This window comes from Neovison vison, chromosome 9, assembly GCF_020171115.1.
Source record: "Neovison vison isolate M4711 chromosome 9, ASM_NN_V1, whole genome shotgun sequence".
Lineage (NCBI taxonomy): Eukaryota > Metazoa > Chordata > Mammalia > Carnivora > Mustelidae > Neogale > Neogale vison.
The window spans coordinates 80,558,106-80,579,936 of record NC_058099.1 but is presented as its reverse complement, the minus strand read 5'-3'; the positions used below and the strand labels follow the sequence as shown (position 1 = coordinate 80,579,936).

At 43.8% G+C, this 21,831-nt stretch overlaps 1 protein-coding gene across 4 annotated transcripts in view; it reads right to left on the bottom strand.

Moving 5' to 3' along the window:
- Nucleotides 1-21,831, bottom strand: part of TLE1 (TLE family member 1, transcriptional corepressor) — an 86,278-nt gene that overhangs the window by 42,875 nt on the left and 21,572 nt on the right. The window contains exons 5-7 of one of the 4 annotated variants that reach the window (XM_044265825.1): nt 15,206-15,268; nt 13,452-13,556; nt 626-830 (exon numbers count right to left, since the gene is read on the bottom strand). In XM_044265825.1, the coding sequence (XP_044121760.1) occupies nt 626-830; nt 13,452-13,556; nt 15,206-15,268 (373 nt within the window). The remainder of the gene's footprint in view (nt 1-625; nt 831-13,451; nt 13,557-15,205; nt 15,269-21,831) is intronic. The other 3 variants (XM_044265827.1, XM_044265829.1, XM_044265828.1) reach the window with 3 other exon arrangements.

The window sequence follows — 21,831 nt, the reverse complement described above, 5'->3', positions numbered from 1 at the left end:
CAAACAGTTTTAAAAATGGCTTTTATTTATATAAGTCATTGCACATTCCTAATACAGTGATTTCCTGAAAATTACAGTATTTTGTAAACATAAGATTTACAGTTTAACCATACACAAAGCCTATTTTTTTATTTCTTGACAGAATAAATTACTTTTCTTCAAAAAAATTAGTCAAGTGCAATTTTGCCCAATATTTAATGCATACTAGAATTAAAGCCTATGAAACTAAGTAGTAACAGATGCAATTATCAAACCTTTCATTTGAACACATTCACTTTCAAATTTAACTTCTTATTTCGCCCCATTTAACAACATTACTTTCTTTGAAAATTACCCAATTAAGCAGTTAACAGTTTTCCATAATATGGTACAGGCCACTGGCATTAACCAGGCAGTTGCCAAGATGTCAAGATGCCTGTAATCTAAAGAGATCGAGAAATCTACAGATGCCCACGTCAAACCCTGGAAACTTCCAGGGAGGACTGTGTTTCAGTGGCCAAGCTTTGCGACAGACAGTTCCTCTTAGCTCTGTATGGGGTGGGGCTTTCCTTAGCGGTGCACACAACTTTGCAGCACTGTATGAGTATCAGGACCAAGTCCTAATCTGGCTTGCCCGGCCTCTCACCTCTGTGGTGCTCTGCATCGTGGTGCTTCTTGTCATCTTTTATTGCCAAGTGAGACTGCCCACTCAGAGCACTGGACAGCGCCAGGAGGCCAGCACTGCCCCCGAGGGGCGGGATTCCAGGAGGCTGAAGTCCCGAAGGGTGAGGCGTGAGGGGCACTGGGGGTCCGTGGCCGTGAGAAAGATGCTGAGCTTGCAACTGCTGCTGCTGTTGGTGGTGGTGAGAGAGGAAGGGGTGGGGGGAGAGATGAGAGGACAGGGAAGAAGGAGAGGAAGGGGGAGGGGTGAGAGAGGAAGGAGGGAGGAGCGAGGGGTGGAGGAGGGAGTAGAAGAGGAAGGGGAGGAGGTGAGGGAAGGGGAGGAGGTGAGAGAGGAAGGAGCAGAGGGGGAGGATGGAGGTGGCAGCGACATCCAGGGGGAGAAGGACCCACAATGGAGGAAACACAACAGGAGGTACAACAAACACAGGAAGGGAACAAAAAGACAAAGGGAGGGAAGGGGAAAACATGTGATTAGCATTTTCAGTTCATCAAAGGCAGCCATCTATACAGTTATCTTCCCATCTTCCCAAAATGCCACAGGGGAATCTATCTATGCTGCCTCCTCCTGGCATGGGTCCTGCCCTCAGAGCGTGGCTGTGGATCAGCAGTAACCCAGGCTAGCACTCCGCGGCACATCCACCTCTAAGCACCAGGGATGCAATCCAGTTTGTCACCAAATGCAAGCCTCCTCTTGATTTTCAGAAGGTTGAAGCGTGATGGGGCACAGACGTGCACTTCTAGAAAGCACTGACGCTACTCTCCACTACTCACAAGTTCTGAGGTGACTTTGTTTCCCAAATATTCTCGTGCTAACTTACCACGACTTACGATGAAGCGTAAACAAAATACTACCTAAAATTAAGGGAAGGCTGAAGAAAGATCTAGCTTCTCTTAGGCATGCCCCCCCCATCACAAGTACCCCTGTGTCCTTATTTCATTGAGCCCCTCAGAGCTAGGAGGAAGCACGGACATTCCCATTTCACAAAGGGAATCAAGGTGCAGGGCCTTAAGGAAACTCCCACAGGCGGAGGGGTGGGGTCGTGTAGGAATGACCCTCATGGCCGCACTGGGGTCACCGTGCCACCACACCACGACACACAGAGGGAAGGCCTGGGGGCCATCTGTGACAGCTAGAAGAAACCACAGCTGGGAGAAACCACAGCCTGAGGTTGTGTTTATTGCTTCCTTTCTCCCGAGCCTCACACCCCAAGCTCACCCCTTCAATGACACAGAGGGAAACACTGAGACCCAGAGAAGCCACAGAATGGGACTCTCCCCACCGTGACCACGTCCCCACTCCCAAATGCCTTTGCCTCTATCCCTTAACCCAGTTCAGAAGTCAGAAATCTGTTCACACTAAAAAGTACCATTGCTCTCATACATTATATTGAAGAGACTGTTGTAAGTAAATGAAAAAGTATCTAAGATATGGCCCTGTGCCATAAATCTGGCCACATTTCAGCTGTCCAACATAAAATTCGTTTTTGATGAGACAGTAAAAACGATTAAAGCTCAATTTCTAAGGTGTAATGTTAGAAAATTCTTAAGATTCTGATTTGTGCTCACTTCCCTGGGACTCAATTACTCGGTTTATTTATTACCCCCTTGCGTGTACTGAATATATTAAATCTTCACGCCAGATCTTCAGTAATTTCTACCCAGACCGTTGATCTTTAATTGAATCCTAAACATGCTTCCCGCCCTCGAGAGTGAGAGAAAACAGCACCTTAAAGCCAGAAACTGGTGTCTACCATCAGTTGACAGTAAATTTTCAACCGCTCCTAGCATCTTCTAAAACATCTTTAGGACCCAACCTTCTCTTGAAATTCTCCTTCTTTCCAAAGGGGAGCACAGTGCTCATCAGAAGAAAAGTGCAAAGGAGGAGAAAGAGGTCAGAGCGGCCAGCATCAATAGTATTCGTGGAAAGTATTTATAAAGCCCTCATTCACCATTTGAGATCGTAATAATTTCTTTATGCACAAAATCACCTTCCTGTCATCCCAAAGACACTAATTCTTGCTCTGTCACCTTTTAAGAGCTTGGCAATAGCCAGACATAAAACTGGAGAAGCCGGCTGCAGCAGCATGGTCCACTAGGCATGCTCATTAGCACTTAATTAGGAAGTAGACACCTGCCATAAGAAATGTGCTCGGAGAAGGATGAGGAACAGGTCTGCCCTACCAGCAATTGCTATCATTACTTAGAGAATAAGCGCTACGTCCGGCTTCTGGGGGGGAAACGCAATGATGCATACACAAGCAGTGCAACGGGGTAATTAAGCATGGCACGGATTACAAGATGAGAGAAGCCAAGCAGAGGGGAAGGGATTTAACTACTGGGTGGGGGACACCACCCTTTCACCCCTCCCTGCACACCCCGCTCTACCAAAAATCCAAGAGAGTCACCCAAAGACTTCCAGAGGTGTGATTTTATGTCCCAGCAAAGGCATATTCAGGCAAATGTCTGGATACATGCGAAGGGAGGAGAGTTTTCCTCCCAAACCCAAGCTGGTTTGTAGAAAGATGAACTAGAGAGCGTTCTATGATACATTATCGAAAAGAAAAACTAGCTTATATAATAAAGGGGCTCTGCCACAGCTGCAAACTGGACCCATGTGATTAAGCCCCACAGTTAGGCTAAGAACTATCAACAGGGATGTCCAATAGCCTGAAGTGGCCACGGGAACTCCCACCTCTACCCAGCTCTGGTTTTCCAGAACCCATGAAGCAAGTTCACTGTCCACTATTAGAGGCAACTGAGTTTTTCCATCCCTTGCTTGGCCATTTTGAAAGCTGCCGCTACTTCTTTTTATTGTTATATTTTGTTTTATTTATTTTTGAAAGAGAGAGAGAGAGAGAATGGGGTGGAGGGCAAACAGAGAGGGAGAGAGAATCTTAAGCAGGCTCCATACCCAATGCAGAGCCTTCCTCAGGGTTCGATCTCACAATCCTGAGGTCATGAGCTGGGCCCAAATCAAGAGTTAAACGTTCACCCAAATGAGCCACCCAGGCACCCCAAGCTGCTGCTGCTGCTATTTTTTTTTTTTTAAAGCAAAATCCTACCCAACTGGAAAGAGTACTCAGCAGTGAGAGGACGGATCGCAACTACTGAAGATGCTACAGACCCAAGAACTTGGATAATGTTCTAGCCTCACGTTCTACTTCTTTTCCTGACATGCAGTGCGCGGAGATATTCTCCGTCCATTGCCTGGCCTCAGCTCAGAACACTCCCAAGGCAGGAAGGGTGGGCATCGTGGATCCCGTTTCACAGAGGAGAGGGTGGCTTGCCACAGGAAGCCATAACCAGAATGAGGACTGCAAACATTTTCTTCCCTGGAACAGCCTTTCTGCTGTGAACCCAGCAGCCCAGTCACGTTCACAAGGAGTTAGACTGGGTGTTCCCAAGCACAGGGAAGGGAGAGTGCCATCTCCTTCTCCAATGAAGACCTCATAGGTCTTTCCCTTCTCAGGTTAAGGGGAGGCTACTGAGGGTGTAGAATGCCACATGTGCTGAGACAATCCACGCTCCCCAGAGATAAATCCATCTTCACCATGCAGCCTTAACGGCAGTTAAGATGAAAATTTGTTCTTAGATTTATGCCTTGGGGCACCTGGGTGGCTCAGGGGGTTAAGCCTCTGCCTTCGGCTCAGGTCATGGTCTCAGGGTCCTGGGATCAAGGCCCAGATTGGGCTCTCTGCTCAGCAGGAGGCCTGCCACCCCCACCCCCGGCCGCATGCCTCTCTCCCTACTTGTGATCTCTGTCAAATAAATAAAATCTTTAGGAGAAAAAAAAAAAAAGGATTAATGCCTCGTAAGTCCCATCTCTCTAGTCCCCACTTCCCAATACCCCGCGTCACTCCATCGGGAAAAGGAGGATCTCTTTAGCTCCAGCTTTCGTCCAAGGAAGCATGTAAAGAAGGATCAAGCCAAAACAGGGACAGCCTTGGCTACTCTCAGAAGAAGATGCTTAACAAATAAAAGTGTCCTTTCTGAGATAACACACACTCAGGAATGAATACAGCACCCATCGTCTAGGAGAGTAAGTGACTGCAACTGGCAGCCCACCTGGCCCATGAGTGTTCGGAAGGACATCTCTCAACAAGGCTCACCGGAGACACCTGGGTGCCCGGGCCCTTCCCCAAAAGGGGGGAAAAGAAAAAAACATGAATGAGTGCTACTTTAAAAATGTATTTTAGAACAAAAGAGATACTGACATCTCTATACAGCCAGCAGAACCTCAAAAATAAAAACCCAATGGCTCTACCAACTGAGAAATCTACACGCATCAGTCCTCCACAGACCCAAACCTGCACAGACCAATGGGGAAACTGAGATGTTTCTCAACAGGACAGAAAGGGTGGGAAAATCCAACCTTCTACCTCCTCATCACCTTCCATGAATTACTAAACTTTTTTTTTTTAAATAAATGCTTGCAGATTTATATAGTACAGGACTCACACGTAAAACAGTTTGTAGAGCTATCAGAAAAGGCAATTTTGATGAGCAATGGTGGTTTTTAGCGATGCAGGTGGTTTCTCAGATGACCAGTGGTTCTCAAACAACAATTCTGACACCCCCATTTCTTCACCCTGGGGACATCTGGCAATGTCTAGAGACATTTAGGGTTGTCACACCTGGGGGGGGTGGGGGGAGGGAAGACTGCTGTTAAACATCCTATGCTGCATAGTTCAGCCCCCCATCACAGAGAACTAACAAGCCCCAAATGTCAACAGTGTTGAGGCTGAACGCTTTTAGCCTAGATCTAAGCTGCAATTCTGTCCCATGACATCAGAAGTCACAGTTTATTTCCCAGAATTCATGTTTTTATACAGCAAGCAACCTGACAAATTATTGCTTAAAAAACAAAAATGCTTTTCAACACTCAATTGTTCACTGCCCCTTCGCCACCATCACGTACCTTGTCACAATGCAAAAAATAATCATCTGCTTCCCAGAGTGGACTCCACTGACAATTTTAAAATAAAACAAACAACAACAAGTTCACATTTCATCAGATGAGTTTAGAAAAGCTACACTGGAAATGTCCACATACTGGTGTTTTGTGCCTCAAAGGGGGTCGCAGAAAGGTTTTGCTATTGACAGGAGGAGCGACTCGCACTTGCTCTTACCCAAACAATGTGGACAGGCTGGGAGTGAGACAAGGAAAACAAACACCAAAGCCTGAGTTAATGATAATGAAAACCCACAACGAATAAAGTCACCTCATCCATGTCAAACAACAGCCACACATTCAGAATTTTAATTCGCGTTTTACCTAGTGCAGCCTGGGTCAATTATGTTACTATAATGAAATTGACTTTGCTGTTTACATTCAGAGCTTTAACGTAATGATGCCGTGGCTTCCACAGTTGTATTTCTAAAACAGCTGTCACACGTGCTTCATCGCCACCAAGATGCCTACACAACAGGAAAGGACATTCAGAAGGAAAAGGGGGACCAACGCCCACCTTAACAGAGATGCCAAGCTCTTTATCACCAACCACAGAATCAACTTGAATTTTTGGAAGTCTACCCCACTCCGTAACCTTAGTTAGGGAAAACCATGTCACACAGATCACAGACTGAACCCAACCAGAACTGAAACCATGCCCCCAAAATAGCATCTCTCGTGTTAAGAGCGTGCCAGCAAGTGGCATTTATAGCATTTGGTATTTAAACACTTAAAATAGGGGGAAAAATGTGAAAAGTAGAATTTGTTGACAGTTCTCTCCAAATCCCTCTTCCTCGATTTCTGCTATTTCCCTGTTCTTTAAAACACTCTGCTCTTATCTGGGGAGAGTGCAGAAGGAGAAAATTGGCATGCTACAGTAAACAAGCTGGGAAAGTGGGGAAGAGCTGTGTGGGAGCAGAACCATCAAGGACACTACTGTACGAGTTATCTGAAAACCTCCCATTATGTGAATGGCCTCTCTCGAGAAGAGGGGCAAGGGTGATAAACAGGCAGAAACTACTTACAGGGGCCAAGAATTCTCAAGCCACTTGAACATAGTTTTTTAAAAAGAAAAAAAAAAAAAAATCCCCTTAAAGTTCCCATCTTCATGCAGGAGCATAGAAAAGGACAGACAGGCAAAACTGATGGCGTGTATGGAGGTAGGCACCTGGAGGAAGGCCTAAAACTCTGAAAAAAGACCTGAACTCATCTTCACTCTTTCTGCATTGCAGAGAATCCACAAAGGCCAACTCTTCCCGCATTAACACTGACGTCCTTGCTTGTCCTGCTTGCCCCAGATCGCGGTGACAGCGACGACAATGATCAGAGCACTGGACTGAAAGGCCTGAACTTGATGAAGTTTTAAAAAGCCAGGTTTATTTAGACAGACCCACTTCTAAAGCCATGGAAGGTTTTGATGAAAAGATGCTCAGCATCATTACCCAGCAGGGACATCTGCAAATCTAAACCACAGACAAAAGATACCACGTCACACTCACTGGAAAGGCTAGACTCAAAAAAGGTGGACAGGTACAAGTGTTGGAGAAGATGCTTAAAAAATGGAATTCTCATCCATTACTTTTGGAAAACAGTCTGGCAGCTGCTCAAAATGTTAATCAGAGTTATCACGTGACCCAGCCATGACATGTGTAGGTTCAGTCGGGAGAAAAGAAAACGGTTCCACACAACATGCACACAGTGTTTACTGCAGCGTTATTCAGAAACAGCCAAAAAGGTCTGGAGACAACCTCAATGTCCACCCGCTGGTGACTGGATTAATAAAGGTGGCGTATTGATACAATGCAGTATTACTCATTAGTAAGGACTAAAGTACACACTATATGAATAAGCCTTGAAAACCCTATACGAAGTAAAAGAACCCAGCTACAAAAGGCCCCGTGTTAGCGGATTCCTTTTACGCAAAATGTTTGGAATAGGCAAATCCACAGAAATAGAAAGATCAGCGGTTGCAGGGACTGGGGGATGTGGGGGGCAAGGGGGTAACTGCCAATGGATATGGGGCTTCTTTTTGGAATGATAAAAATGTTCTAGAATTCGTGGTGATGGTTCTACAAGTTTGTGAATATATCAAAACCCACTGATTTGTACGCTTTGAAAAGGCAAATTTCATGGTATATAAAAAAAATGCATAGGTCTAACTCTTAAAATGCGGTGCTCTACTTTCTACTCTGAAAAGAGAGAAAACAGGAAAATGCCTCCTTCCAAGGTATCAAGTACAAATCATATGAATGTATGAGAGGAAATTAAAAAAGTGAATAATGCCTCAAGTTTTCTGGCAACTAAAAAGCACACTTGACTATTCGAAAGGACCAAGACATTGAAATCAAGCTCTGCATTTGTCAGCGATACCTACCTGTACTCCCAGTAAAAAATTTAACTTGAACCCAAGGAGAAGTAGGCTACCTACCAGACTTGCAATATTGCTCCTTCTCCATGGAAAATTAATCGTAGGGTTGGACTGATCACTAAATATAAGTTAGGAGAGCCAGAATATCGATGCAAGTTGTAGCCCTGTCATTTTCTGCTCTTGGTAGCAGGCTAGGCATTATTCTCTGAGGGCGAATTTGTTTTATAAAGAAACTTACAGCTGGGTTATTGATGGGCTTTCCAGGGATTAACTGCATACTCATAAGAATAAGAGGCTAACCTCATCCTCTTAAACTTCACACACTGCAATCCTATAGATAGCTGACAGCTACAGCCGGAGGAGAAAAATAATCCAACATTTTGCTAATCCTTAAACCAATCATCTCATGCAACAATGGGGAGCCTTTAGGTCTACAACTCAATCTCTTAAGGACAGGAGGCCTCCTTCTACAGACACATCAGGAGTTTGTATTCATAGACATGCCCTACATAAACACAGACAGACATTACAAAAGCCCCTAGACTTCTTTCAGTTCACACTAAATTGTTTCCAAGTATAAAGAATTTTACGTTCACCTATGAAGCAGGGATACAGACATCTGACCAATAACTGGATCCCCAAAGGCCTTGACAGAAGTTCTTCCATTCGTCGAAAATTAAGTCAGACTAGATCCAACTAAATGAGAAGCGAAAAACAAGGTGGCCAACACTAACCCCGAATGTTTTGAGTTCCTGATGTTCACAGGTGTTACTATGAGAAACTGCTCAAGTTTTCTTATGTTCAGCAGTCAGCACTGGGGCAGCTGTCAAAAATCAGGCATTCTGTGGTATGGGAAGGACAATCCCCATGGCTCATACGGCCAACTCTTCTCTCTCTCCTTCCAATTCCATCACAATGATCTGTGCAACAACCCCTCAGGACCAGCAAAGGCCTTACTCTCCTTTCTCCTAAGTAAGGAAGCCAACGATGTCTTATCCTGTCTTCTGTCTCTCAATTTTCTCTCCACCTGCTCCCAAAAGTTAACTTTTCCCTCTCTGTTTTGAACCTTAAGTCTGTTCATCAAGTTCAATAGCCAAAGGTTCTTCACTGCTGCATCCTAAGTAAAAGCTGTTCACGCATGACAACTGAGTGGCAGGAGCAGAACATCTGAATGGGGCTAATCTCAAACACTGACACCACCTAATCACTAGGAAAGACTAGAGGGGAAGTGACCCCCTGGTCCAAGCCACCACCCCTCATGGAGACTTGGCCAACTGGACCCATAGATCTGCTGCAGGCACTCAGAGAAACAAGGTAGACGGAACCACAGTTCAAGGAGTCGGGACCATGCTTGATAAAGGCTGCCAGCCAAGGTGCTATCCCCACAAAAGCCACGCTGGGTAGATGGTATTACCCATCTGCAGATGGGGACACTAAAAGGAGGTTAATTGATAGTACGAGGTCAAAAAGCTCCCGAGTGGCAGCACCAAGCGTCCTACTCGAGTCCATCTGATCCCAGACTCATGCTCTACCTTTGCGCAAGGTAAAACAAGACAAATGCTCTGAGAAAGATGAGCACAAAGCGCCGTGGAGCTGGCCAGCCAGTACTTGCAAGCAAGTGGACATCAATCATGCAATTGTTTCTTTAAAAATTACACTCAGCCAGTCATATTTTACTTTCTAATAAAAAAGCAACCATCTTTCTTTGGGGGTAGAGAAACACCAGGTGAAAAATAGTACACGGGAACTTCCTGGGGTGAAGGAGAGAATCTGCACCACCGAAAGCAGTGTGGGTTACAGGGTGATTGCACACGCCGAAGTGATCACCCTATATAAGACTGGTGCATTTCACAACATATAAATTATGCCTCAATTTTTTTTAAAAAAAGCCTGTGTGAACAAATACATATGCATCTCTATCCATATGATCTGTAGAGACCACATGTGATATAAATCCACTAAAATATAATGCTAATTATCTGGAATCCGAATCTCAACTAAAATCACTTAGTATCATAGCAAGGTGAAGAAGAAAGTTCTTAGTTCCAAGCTCCCTCAAATAATACAAGGGAAAGTGATCTCGAAGAATCCTTCAATCATTTTCCCTGCCTTCAGGAAGACATGAACCATTCCACAAAGTGTTGCCATCTAAAAATCTATTTTGTTTTGAGCGTTTTTAATAGAATTCCAAATGGGGGAGAGAAAAATCTTTGGGTAAGTCTGCTTACATCACAGAGACTGTACCGATGGAAGAAATAAATTTATTAATTAAAAAATAAATTAAAGTCTCCAGTAAGCTCCCTTCCCACACGAACCTGTTTTCTAAAGAGCATGTGAGCTGTGTGTCACACCACATAAAACTTCGCCTATTACGATCTCTGCCTTTATTAAATACTCTTTCTATAGCTACAAGAACATAACATACTTAATAGCAAAAGAGCTTAATATAAAGCAACATTCAAAAAGTAGGGCTATAGTTATTCTGCCAATTATCAAATTTGCTATCCGTCACAACTGTTTAAAAATAAAGTATCACATGAAAAGTAACTATTCCCACAGTGTCTCCAAATATCAAGTATCTAAGAAGCTTATCTTTCTGAAATACCAGTAATCTATGTAAGTTGAAGCCAGGTGGTGTCTGGAGTGGAACAGGTGTAAAATTCAGTATTTTCTGTAAGGTAGGAGAATTAAGTTTTCCATGCTGTTGAGAAATGGGCATCATTAATTCACTCAGCACGGACAGAAAAAAAGGGACACTCTCTCTTCCTCCTCCAAGAGCACTCCACAGTTCCAGGACAGAAGCTGAGCCCACCTCAGCAGCCCTGGTGTCCTTGAGAGTTCCCTTTTTCCAGATCTGCTAAAGAGAAATGTCTTTAGCCCTGGCAAGCAAGCAAGCAAGCAGTAGGCCCCTTGATTGTACCTTAAAGGGAATGAGAATGTTTCGGCTCATTTGCATTTTAAAGGCTACTCTTTCATGATCTTTCACACTTGTAATAGATGTCTAAACCGTTAAATTACTATTTCTTTTCTTAGCCTGAAAGTCGATGCAGACGAAGAGCGTGGCCTCTCCCATTGTTCTTCATCCTGAGCCGGTCCCTGAGCAATACTGACAGCTGCTATCAGACCGGGGCTGCATTTACTCTGTGCGCAGCTGCTGCTTGTAGGAACAGACAGCCTCCCGGAGCCTCCTCCCCTCTGGGGAGACAGGTTGACACACTGCATGTTCAATGAAGGGGTGCGAAGGTCCACTGAATTGTCAACCCAATTTTATGCTACTTCAATTTTCCAGGACGCGCACAATTCCTTTCAAGCAAAAATCAAGCATATGCCAGAGCATGAAACTTACGGTGCAGGATAATTATTGATCACCGCAAACTTGCAAAGAGCCTTCTGACATAAATTAATAGACTGAGCCAAAAATTTACAATTAGGAAAATCGCACAGGCTAGTAGGCTGAAGACACACAATTGGCGTTAAGTCTTGTGCTCCGGGCCCAATTCCCTGATTTGGGTTATTGTCGCTAGCTATCAGAGCTAATCTGCCTTTATAATCTCAACAACATGTTTCCTGGATGAAAGCCATTCATAAAATTAGCGATTCATCTGCCCTTCTCAAACGACCTGCCATTTTCATTTTCTGATTCAATTCAAAAGGAGTCTTACCTATAAACATCTGGGTAATACAATTTCCCCCTTTCTAATGTGTGGGGCTGAGCAGGGCCTCAGAGAATTTACGGGTACAAGGTTCACCATGGAGAAAGGATATGTAAAAATTTAGAGACTATCAGAAAACAAACATGTTCCACAAAGTGTAACTGGGTACTTGAGAACTGCTTTGCATATGTTTCTCTTTAATCAAAACAGGCTTTTCCATCCTCATTCATTTGGGTTAAAAATTTCTGTGCTCGAGCTACAAGTACAATTTGTTATTAGTCTTTGCTAATCAAACACGGTACATGCAAAAGTACCAGTGAATATTTGATTTGATCTCTGAAATAAAGCAATTCATTACACAAGAAAAGGGTACAGAAGGCAGCCGACAAATGCAGATGTAATTGTGTTTTTTGTTGAATGTGATTAGAGAGCCCACTAAGTAACAGTCAAAAATGTGATCTAAAGAGGGGGGGGTAGGAAGGCAGAGCCTGGGTCTGGGGGGAAGAGGAGGAGGGGAGAATTGTTTATGCAGAGCTAAGCTGTCAAGTGTAATAAAGCAGCTTGAATAAAATTTAAGCTGAAAATCCACTGAAGCTCCCCATTTCAGGGAGGAAAAAGCTATTAAAAGGAAATGAAGGTCACCCTCCCACTTTATTTCACCTAATTGACTGCCAATAGCTTACCACAGGCAACCCGACTGCAGATCGGCAATTGAGAAACTGATGAAAGGGGAGTTTTCAAGCTGAGGCTCATTCTTTAATCCTCCTTGGCTCTTATGTTTTTTCTCCATCTCCAGTTGGGATGTAATTTTAAACCCTGATGGATTAACTGGTTCCATTGTCTGTGGCCGTCATTGGACTATGGCACTCTTAATCCGTACAGCAGCATGTCTAATTATCATTACAAAGTGTCTGAGGGAACTATAAAGACCAGCAGGGCATCTTCTCACAAGCAATTAACATAAATTGATAAATGAGTGATCTGAATCCGCTCAAGGCACTCACATATGAATAAAATCAGAAAGGATGGTCCCTTGTTTCAGCTACTTCTTTGGCTTAGTCTGGAAGGGGAGAAAACATGAGAACTGTCCCGGGATCCCGGGGCCTGCAGCAGTGAGGACAAACTCAAGGGGAAGTAAGGGGGTGGGGGACAGGAGGGGTGGGGAGGGGAGGGGTACGGGACACACCGCACGGTTCACCGGGCTCATTAATGCAGAGCAAATGACTTGTGATTGACAAGCAGTCGCCAGCGTGGAGCGCTAACTGAAATCAAGGCAGGAAAGCAAAAACCTGGTGAAAGGCTAGAGAGCACTGGGGCAGACAATTATCACTTCTTCAACGGCAAGAGAGTGTTCTTTTCATTGGGGTGCCACTTAAAAATTCATGCAAGAGGCACAAGGAAGAGAAAGAGCAAACAGTCATCTAGGGCCTAACACCCCAGAAAGCAAAGGGCAAAAGCAAAGATGGCTGAAGGAAAGGATCATGCTGAGACCTGTCTTGACCTCCCTGTGATCCAAAGTTATAAGCCTAAAGTAAGGAAAGTATTTAAAATACTGATAAAGAAAGCAGGGGTGGTCTGAGTGTCAGGGCATACACTGCATCTATCTTCCCACTCAACAGTAGATCTACTCTTCTCCCCCTCCTTAAAGTGTTTCTATCACCTTCCTTATTACACTCATCTGTCTTCCCCTGCGTACCTCCCATACCTGAGCCCTCCTCCCCAACTCTCAATGACCAATGTTAAGACGACATGACATTATACACAGAGAGAGATTAAGCCATCAAATTAATAAGAAATGAAAGCTGGTTATACACACTGTAGGAGGTAGACCTGGAAGGCCACGTACCCCGATGATGGCATTCAACTCTGCCATGGTCACCTGCTTGGCACGCTCCACAGCCTGGGCCACCTGTTGTTGATGCTTTGAAAACAAGGAGAAGAAAAAGTGTTAGTAAGGCAGCCAGAGAACTTCATTCTACCTTCCAATAACAATAACAACAACAACAACAAATACGACAAAAAAATATAAAAGCATACGCAGTGTGGATTCAGCAGAATGTGGATTTAAATGTAAGCATCTCAAGCACTGTTTATTTCACAGAACACATGGACAGCAGGAAAAGGAAAACAGAGGACAGGGCTTCCCTTATTTCTAAGCAAAACTAGTCCCCACTTAACTTCTGATGGCAATTTTGGGGTTGGAATAATAGAAAAATCAAAGACCTCAAAACAGGTAACTGAAGCCTTAGAAAATCACTGGTATTGGGGATTTGGAAGATCAGCCAGGTTTGCAAAAGGGGTTCACTGTTCAGTTTGAGCAGATAAAGTTTACAGCCAGTTTAAACCCCCCCATTTCTATACTTAAAATGTAAACATTAAATCTTTGATTACTTCTCTGGTCAACAAATCTCAACCCTCCAGTAGTTTTTGGACACTCTGGGGATTCCTTTCTTTCTTTAGCCTTTTCATCCTCCTGAGGGGAAAAGGAAGGAATCCCCCTCCCCAAACTCCTAGTTCACAGGCTGGGAACACTCTGCACAGTTCACCCGCAAATGGCTTAGTCTGAAAGGGCAGATGTTTCTCTCCAACTCCACCCACAAATAAAAACCAAGCCACATCTTTGCTTTGGGAGGCACGAGACTGTGGTAGAAACCAGTATCACTGAAGTCCAACACCATTCCAAAGGCCAACAAATCTCAAGTGCATCATCGAATAGATGTTACACCCGCGAAGGCAGAGGGGATCCCTGCTCTCCACTCTGGAGCAGCAGAAGCCGCTAAGAACAGACACCCCGTGTTCTAGCTGTGGCTCCAGGAAGCTATTCACTGTCTCAGTGCAGCCTGAACACACTGAGAACACAACTTATCATTTATTAGCTTGTGTCCAAAAGTAATCTTGAAGGCAAAACTAAAATATACTGGCTTTGAGTCCATTTCACAGATTACTCATATAAAGAGCTTTTCCCTCTCAAAATAAGAAAGTTCAATCTCTGTGACTTTGTAACTTAATACAATGGCTTACATGTGTACGGGACTGTAAGTTACGGCAATACAAACACTTATTTTATCTTTCAGACTATTAGCACATCAGCTTCCTCCATGGACAGCATCACGTGAACCTGACTTAATGTCCAAGGACACATGAAACACCTGCTTCCATGGTCAAGTCAACCCTGATGGAACCTTTTTTTTTTTTTTTTAATGCAGTAAAGGAAAAGCTCTCTAGAAAGCTTTTCTAGAGATTGGAGTGTCTAGAAAGACACTCCAATCATTAGTAGCTTCCCAAGCTTATACCACTCCTCAAAGAAAAGCAGAGTTTTATGTTGGATCGTCACTTTGCAGTCTTCCACGGGAAGGAAAAAAAAATTAATTTGAGGTTGAGCTATCGTCACCACGTTTACAGTGTGCCCTCAGCTCTGCTAGATGGGATAGCAGGGGGCTTACACACTTCAGCTGGAGCAGATGTTCTTCACACTTGTTCCTTGTGATAAAATTAACATCTTAAAACTAGCTAATTTGCAAACAGAGAAGCAACATAATTGCACTTTAACAGCTGAACAGTTTTACTTACTTCCTGAGACAGAAATGGGATGACTTGTGCACAAATTGTATTCAATCTCTTGGCGATTTCAGTCTATAAAGACAAAGCCATATAAATGTTTAGTATACTTCATAATCAGTTCAGAAAGATAAAACTTCATACCCAACACTTTAGCCCTCCACTGCCTCACTCTTGAGTGCATAAAATTGCTTTCCCAAGCTATGTTGCTAATATTTATCTTGAGATAAACAGTAGATATTAATCCCACTTGCAAAGTAAGACATAATCACACGCTTTATTGGTTACTTAAAGAAAAGATAATGGGTAGCTTAATTGAGTTGGAAAATCTACATGGTTTAAGGCTATATGATCCTTTAACCTGGTAAGTACAAACCCCCCTCTTATGCTTATTCAATTACAGTGTACTACCGCATTTTTATGTCGTTACAGCAAGTTCATTCAAACTGGTGTCAGAAGCCAGTGGGGCAGGGGCACCAACAAACTGGGTCTAGCCTTCAAGACAAGGTCCAGCGTGAGAAAGCATTAGAAAGGAGCCCAGGAACCTCCTTCCTGCTTGTCCCAACTCTCACACAACTCAAACATGACTTTAGTGTTAGTAGCCTTGACTGAGTCTCACTATCTCAAACAGGCCAAGAAAACATTGTTGAAACAGAACCCACATCCAACATGAAGGTCAAGTTTCGTCACGATGCGGCATCAACAGCAAGCACCTTGCTGAGAGAGCCCCTGGGTCAGCTTAACGTCACAAAACATGTCCTGTTGGACTGTCTGTGGCACAGGCTTTTGTAAAGAAAGTAGGAGAAGTCCCTGCTTAGGTCCAAACCCACAACAATTCCTCTGCTGCAAGGGACAAACTGGCCAAGGGAGGCCATAAAGAGTGGTCTGCTTCCAGCCTAGGATAGAATCCACCTGCCCCCTGGCCTCCAACCTCCTCCAGCAATGCAAAGCAGTTCTGCTTTCCTCTAACTCTGAAGAACCGGCTTTGCTTTAAAAAAAAAAAAAAAAGGAAAAAAAGTCATCTGAGAAGAATCCTAGCCTTGACCTTATTTATTTCATCATTTTCTGTCAATGCTTACTAATGCCACCTCTATTACCGAATTAGGCAATGAAAAGGAACACGAGGAAAAGAAAATTATGAAGCGTACAGACCATGCCCTTGAGAAAAAGAGAACGGAATAAGTAAAATGAAGTAGAAAACTCATAAACTGTATAATCAAGAACATGAAAAAGAGCTGCCTTTGTCCTATAAGATGATTCCAGTTAACTGAGCAACAAGGCCTTTGGTTTTATGGGATGGGATTTAAGCGAAACCAACTCAATTCTCCCTGACCACCAATGAGATAGGGTTTCAGACCTCGCCTTGGAAGAAAGGAGGAAATGACTGGTATAGAGAGCAAAGCCATGACCTTGCTTTAACCAGCAGGGCAACAAATCTATGCAAAAAGGGTGCAGCTGTACCAGGTGCAGAAACAGAACTGTGTCAGCCCCACCCAGCTCATTTGATCATAGCCACACACTCAAGCTAACTCAAGGTCATGGCTCTCCTCGAAAGTATGGGCAGGCATCCCCTTCCTTTGCAACAAGGTTTTGCACTATATACTTGGGTTCAAATATAGGAGTAGGGATGCTCCTTGCAGACTTGTAGGTCCTTACTCCCTCCTCCCTAGCTACCGTACATTCCAATAGCATTCTGTACTTCCCCCACTCCAAAATTCACACTTAAGGTCCACTTTTATTTTTTTAAAGATTTTATTTATTTATTTAAATAAATAAATAAACAGAGAGACACAGCAAGAGAGGGAACACAGCAGGGCGGGGGGTGGGAGAGGGAAAAGCAGGCTTCCCGCAGAGCAGAGAGTCCAATGTGGGGCTTGATCCCAGGACCCTGGGCTCCTCACCTGAGCCAAAGGCAGACGGTTAACAACTGAGCCACTCAGAAGCCCCTAAAATCCACTTTTAAAGAGGATATATACTCACTTTGAGCATACACAGACACACAATGAGATATATATATATACAGAAATACAAAAGAAAGTCAGAAGAACCCTAAGTCTATCATCCAGGGATAACCGTGAATAAGATTCTGGTGATTCTGAAAAGATCATTCCAGGCTCTCAATGCATGGGTGTGTACAAAGCCCGGAGTGGAAAAACATACTTTCTATACCAAGGCGTCCCATCAGATACATGGCTTTTCTATAATATGCTATTTTCATCCAAAACTGTATTATGGATACCCTCCCACTCAATAAATACAAAGATGAGTAAGAACATGACTCCGCTATACAAGCACACTGGTGGCTAAGTGCTCCTGGTATCAGTGGATGCTCACGCTCCATCTCACGTTGCACAATTACAAACTCTGTGTCTAATAACCCTCTACACAGATCTCTGAAAGGAATCACTAGAAGTGAAACTGCTGGGTCAAAGGGTATACATGTTTTACACTGGATTACAGGCTGATCAACTGCCCAGCAGACAAAGTCACCAATTTACAGTATCAACCATGTAGAAGGGGGCTTGCTCTCCTACCCAATGTCAATATTGGGTTTCGTTGACCTTTCTTTTCATCTCTATCCACATAATAGATTAAAACAAAGAGCTCGTTTCTATTTGCATTACTTAGATTCTTCCTGAAGCTAACTAAACATCTTTCCACATATGTTGTGGTCCACTATCTTCCTTCATTTTTCCTTTGATGTTTATTCATCACTCTTCTAGTCGTAGTTCTTTCCGTATGGCAAATATCAACCCTCTCCATAGCTTTTCCAGCTTGCCAATTGTCTTTCCACCTTGCTTCCTATGGATTTGTTGCCAGAAGTAACTTTAAATTTTTAGGTGATCACTTACTAAAGAATATTTTTTCCTATGATCCTGGCTTTCGGGTCAGGGTTCAAACACCCCAAAATCATAGATGCCATTCTTAATTTTCTTCCTAGTGCTGCTAATGGAATTTATTTTGATTTAAGAAAAAAGGATAATCTCTTTAATTAGTGATAACAATGATATGTGTTACTACATAGGGTGTCTTCAAGGTAGAACTGAACCGAAGGGTCAGGAGACAGTTAAGACCCTGAATGGAATGAACTCATATATCTTTAATAATACCAGAGTTCCTAAAAACAAAATAAAAGAAGTACAGATTAAAGTATAGACAATATAAATTAGGTGAGAGTAGTAAGATTGAAGCAGGAAAAGAAGGTTAAAGATCAAAGCTCAAACTGATGAAGAGACATCAAAAGCCATACCATCTGTCCTGGGAATTCTCACTAAATGCTCTGGAGAAAGAATGGAAATAAGAGCGACACAGGAGGCTGTTATCCCAGCTGCCTCCCCTCCTCCGCCAGGTCTCTAAGCCCTCATCTTAAACTAGCCTCCGACAAGCGAGCTTGGTTTGGGGCCACAAAGCTCAATTCAGATCTCCCCTCCGGTTTACCCTGAAACTCTTCAAGCCACCCCGATTCTCCCTACCGAGAGTACACCTACCCTCCTGACAGCGTGAGGATATGTCTTGTCTCCCCAACAGTGCCTGAGTTCTAAAAACATCACCACCACCCCGAGAGGGTTTCATAAACATTTCCCCCCACGCTTAAAATAGCGTGGATGGCAGCATAAAAACAGACAATAATCAGTATTGTCTCTTGCTTCAGTGCAAGGATATTCTGAAAAGACCTTTAATTCAGCACAAATTAACAAGCAGCAGTTGCTACCTGGGCTTGTGACCACAGAGCTTGGAAGCTACTGGACATCCAACCTGGCTTACGCAGGTATTAAAAAAGTTCTCGGGCTCTTTTAAGACTGCCTTCTACCTACCCTGAAGGCTGGACAATGCCAGTGGGGACGAGGGCGGGGGGAGATGTACACAAGGCAAACCGTATTTTCCACCTAGAAATCACTCTTCTGCCCAAAGCTGAAGATACATTTGGTACCTGCTAGTAGTCCCAACTGACACTTAAATAGGTGCCTGTATTTAGGACACAATGTAAAGCCACAATATTGAAGTGTTCAAGAGCTTACCCCAAACTGGATCTGCAAGGCAACCTGGTGCCCAGAAACTTAACCAGCAGGTGAAAGCCCCAGTGTCAAGCCTTACTTCACGGACTGCCGCCGCACACTGAGGCAGCAGGAATCCAAATTACCTGTCCAGAACAATCTGCTGTTCTTACTGGGGTTGGCTCTGATAATCCAAAAACCTAGGTTTGCCTCTCAGCAGATGAGTACCTAGGTGAGCTCAGACAAGTCACTTCAACTGCTGGGCCCCAGGTCTCTGCCAATCGGCATTAGCAAGTCATCAGTATCAAGTGAGCTGCTATGTCAAACTACAGCTGTGCTATTACAAAGTGCTAAACTCTTACCTCGACCCTTCGAGGCCTTCCTCAAATCCACACAGAAGGTGCTCCGTAACACCAATAAACACTTCTCTAGGCCCTTGATGATCTTCCGTAGCACTTTCTGTCATTTAGCAAACGAAGCCTGTATGTTTAAAACCATGTTTACATCGGGATTCCTGGGTGGCTCAGTCGGTTAAGCATCTGCCTTCTGCTCAGGTCATGATCCCAGAGTCCTGGGATAGAGCCCTGTATCAGGCTCCCTGCTCAATGGGAAGAGTCTGCTTCTCCCTCTGCCTGCTGCTCCCCCTGCTTGTGTTCACATGCATGCTCTCTCTGACAAATAAATAAAATCTTTAAAAATAAATAAATAAAATCACGTTTCCATAAAACTTCCATACAGTTTCCAAACAGCTTCTGGCATTAAAGTCTTCACGCAGGATGGGAAGCATGAGAGCAAGACTCCCACTGAACGAGGACACAGCTTCTCACCAGACCTGTTCCACTCATACACTGACCGCATCGTACACATTCAACACACTCTCAAAGGAATGCTTCACTGAACCAAGACGGAATCCCCACACACCCTAAACTCAATGATCAAGGTGCAACCAGATAAACTCTTTCTGAACAGTGTCTGAATAAGACTGTTTATGGGAAGAAATCATGTCTTGGGAGGTATGAGATTCATGTACCTGGATATTTTAACTGAGTTCAATATGGTCCAATACCTCCAAGGCCAGCAAGGAACCAAATCCTGGTGTAATATGCACGGCTCCTAAACGGAATACATGTTCTTCCAGGCATCTGAACTTAAAGACTTAGGATTTTAGGATTCCTAAGAGCTCAGCTCTTCACACTTTCATACTCCTTACACACTGTCTAACTACTAGACTGAAGAGCCCACTCCTGCACACTTGGCCACGACGCACAGAGTAATATATAAGGAGCGCTGTCTGAAGCCCCAAACAGGGCAAGACTGCTCTGGAGTGATTGCCCGTGGGTCTCAGAGCAACCCAGTGGCACCCTGCCCAAAGTCAGCATAGGGAGGGGAAACTCCACCACCATTAAATTGCAAATTGATGGATCATAAAAAATGCTGCTTGTGCTGAGGGCTGGCAAACTGATCTTTTGGTTTCCTTGACTCAAGTGGGAAGCCAAGAGAAAAACACAGTGGAGTGTTGAGAAGAAGTGTCTGGCCACAGATAAACGGGCAACAGCATGAAAAACAAAGCATACCAAAAAAAGGAAGTAAGTAATCTCTAAATCCCTTCTGACCAGAAGTTTCTGAGTCTGGGAAATGACAGCCTGAAATACAGGAAGAAAAAAAAACCACATGTTCAACCTCGCCGACAACCAAATAAAATGCAGATTTTGTTGTATGTAAGGAGGGTCATTCTGCACCAGTTATTTTATTAAAACAAAATTAAGAAAGAAAAAAATTAATAAAATCTAACAATGATGAGTCCTCTGGGAAGCTGGAACAATCATACATTACTGATGACAGAGTAAATTGGTATAGTCGTCTTGGAAAGAACTGGGCAATGTGTTTCAAGAGCATGAAATTATTCAAACCCTTTGGTAAGGCTTCCCACAGCTAAGAATGTATCCTAAGGAAATAGTTCAGATGAAAAGCATTCCATGCATGAAGCTGTTCACAGCAGCACTTGAACAAAAGAGAAAGGGCCAGGTAAAGATAGAACAGCAAGCAGCTCCACACATCACAATCATTGAAGACTTTTTGCAAAACTTAACATTTGCCCTCCTGATAAATCCATTGTCTAAGACTAGGAGAATGGTTAAATACGCTACATCAACCCAAAGGCATGGCCAGGAACCATTAAGGGGATTTTTTTATGGATAATGATGCTTAAATGGCCAATACATGTACTAGATGAAGCAGGAGGGGAGGAACAAAGATGTGGCGTCAGTGTGCCTACTTTGTTTTAAATATAAGTAAGTGGCCAACCACTGTAATTTGATACCCAAAAATAAAAACAGTGATTATGCTGGGGTGGCAGGGTTATCGCTAACTTCCCCACCCCCCCTCCAGTGACCTTGGGAACACCATCCATGATTGACTGTTTAAATATGTGACAACACAGGGAAGGGACAGAAGAGCAGGCAGGCCCACAAGACCTGTGATTGACCGGCGCTGAGTCACAACAATTCTGGCAGAGCCGGAAACCCTCTGGGTGCTCAGCCCTCTTACAATCCTCTTATCACACGTGGAGAAACCAATGCCGAAAGGAAATGATTTGCCCAGGATCATAAAGCAAGATTAGAAGCCACTTCCTCTGCCTGCTCC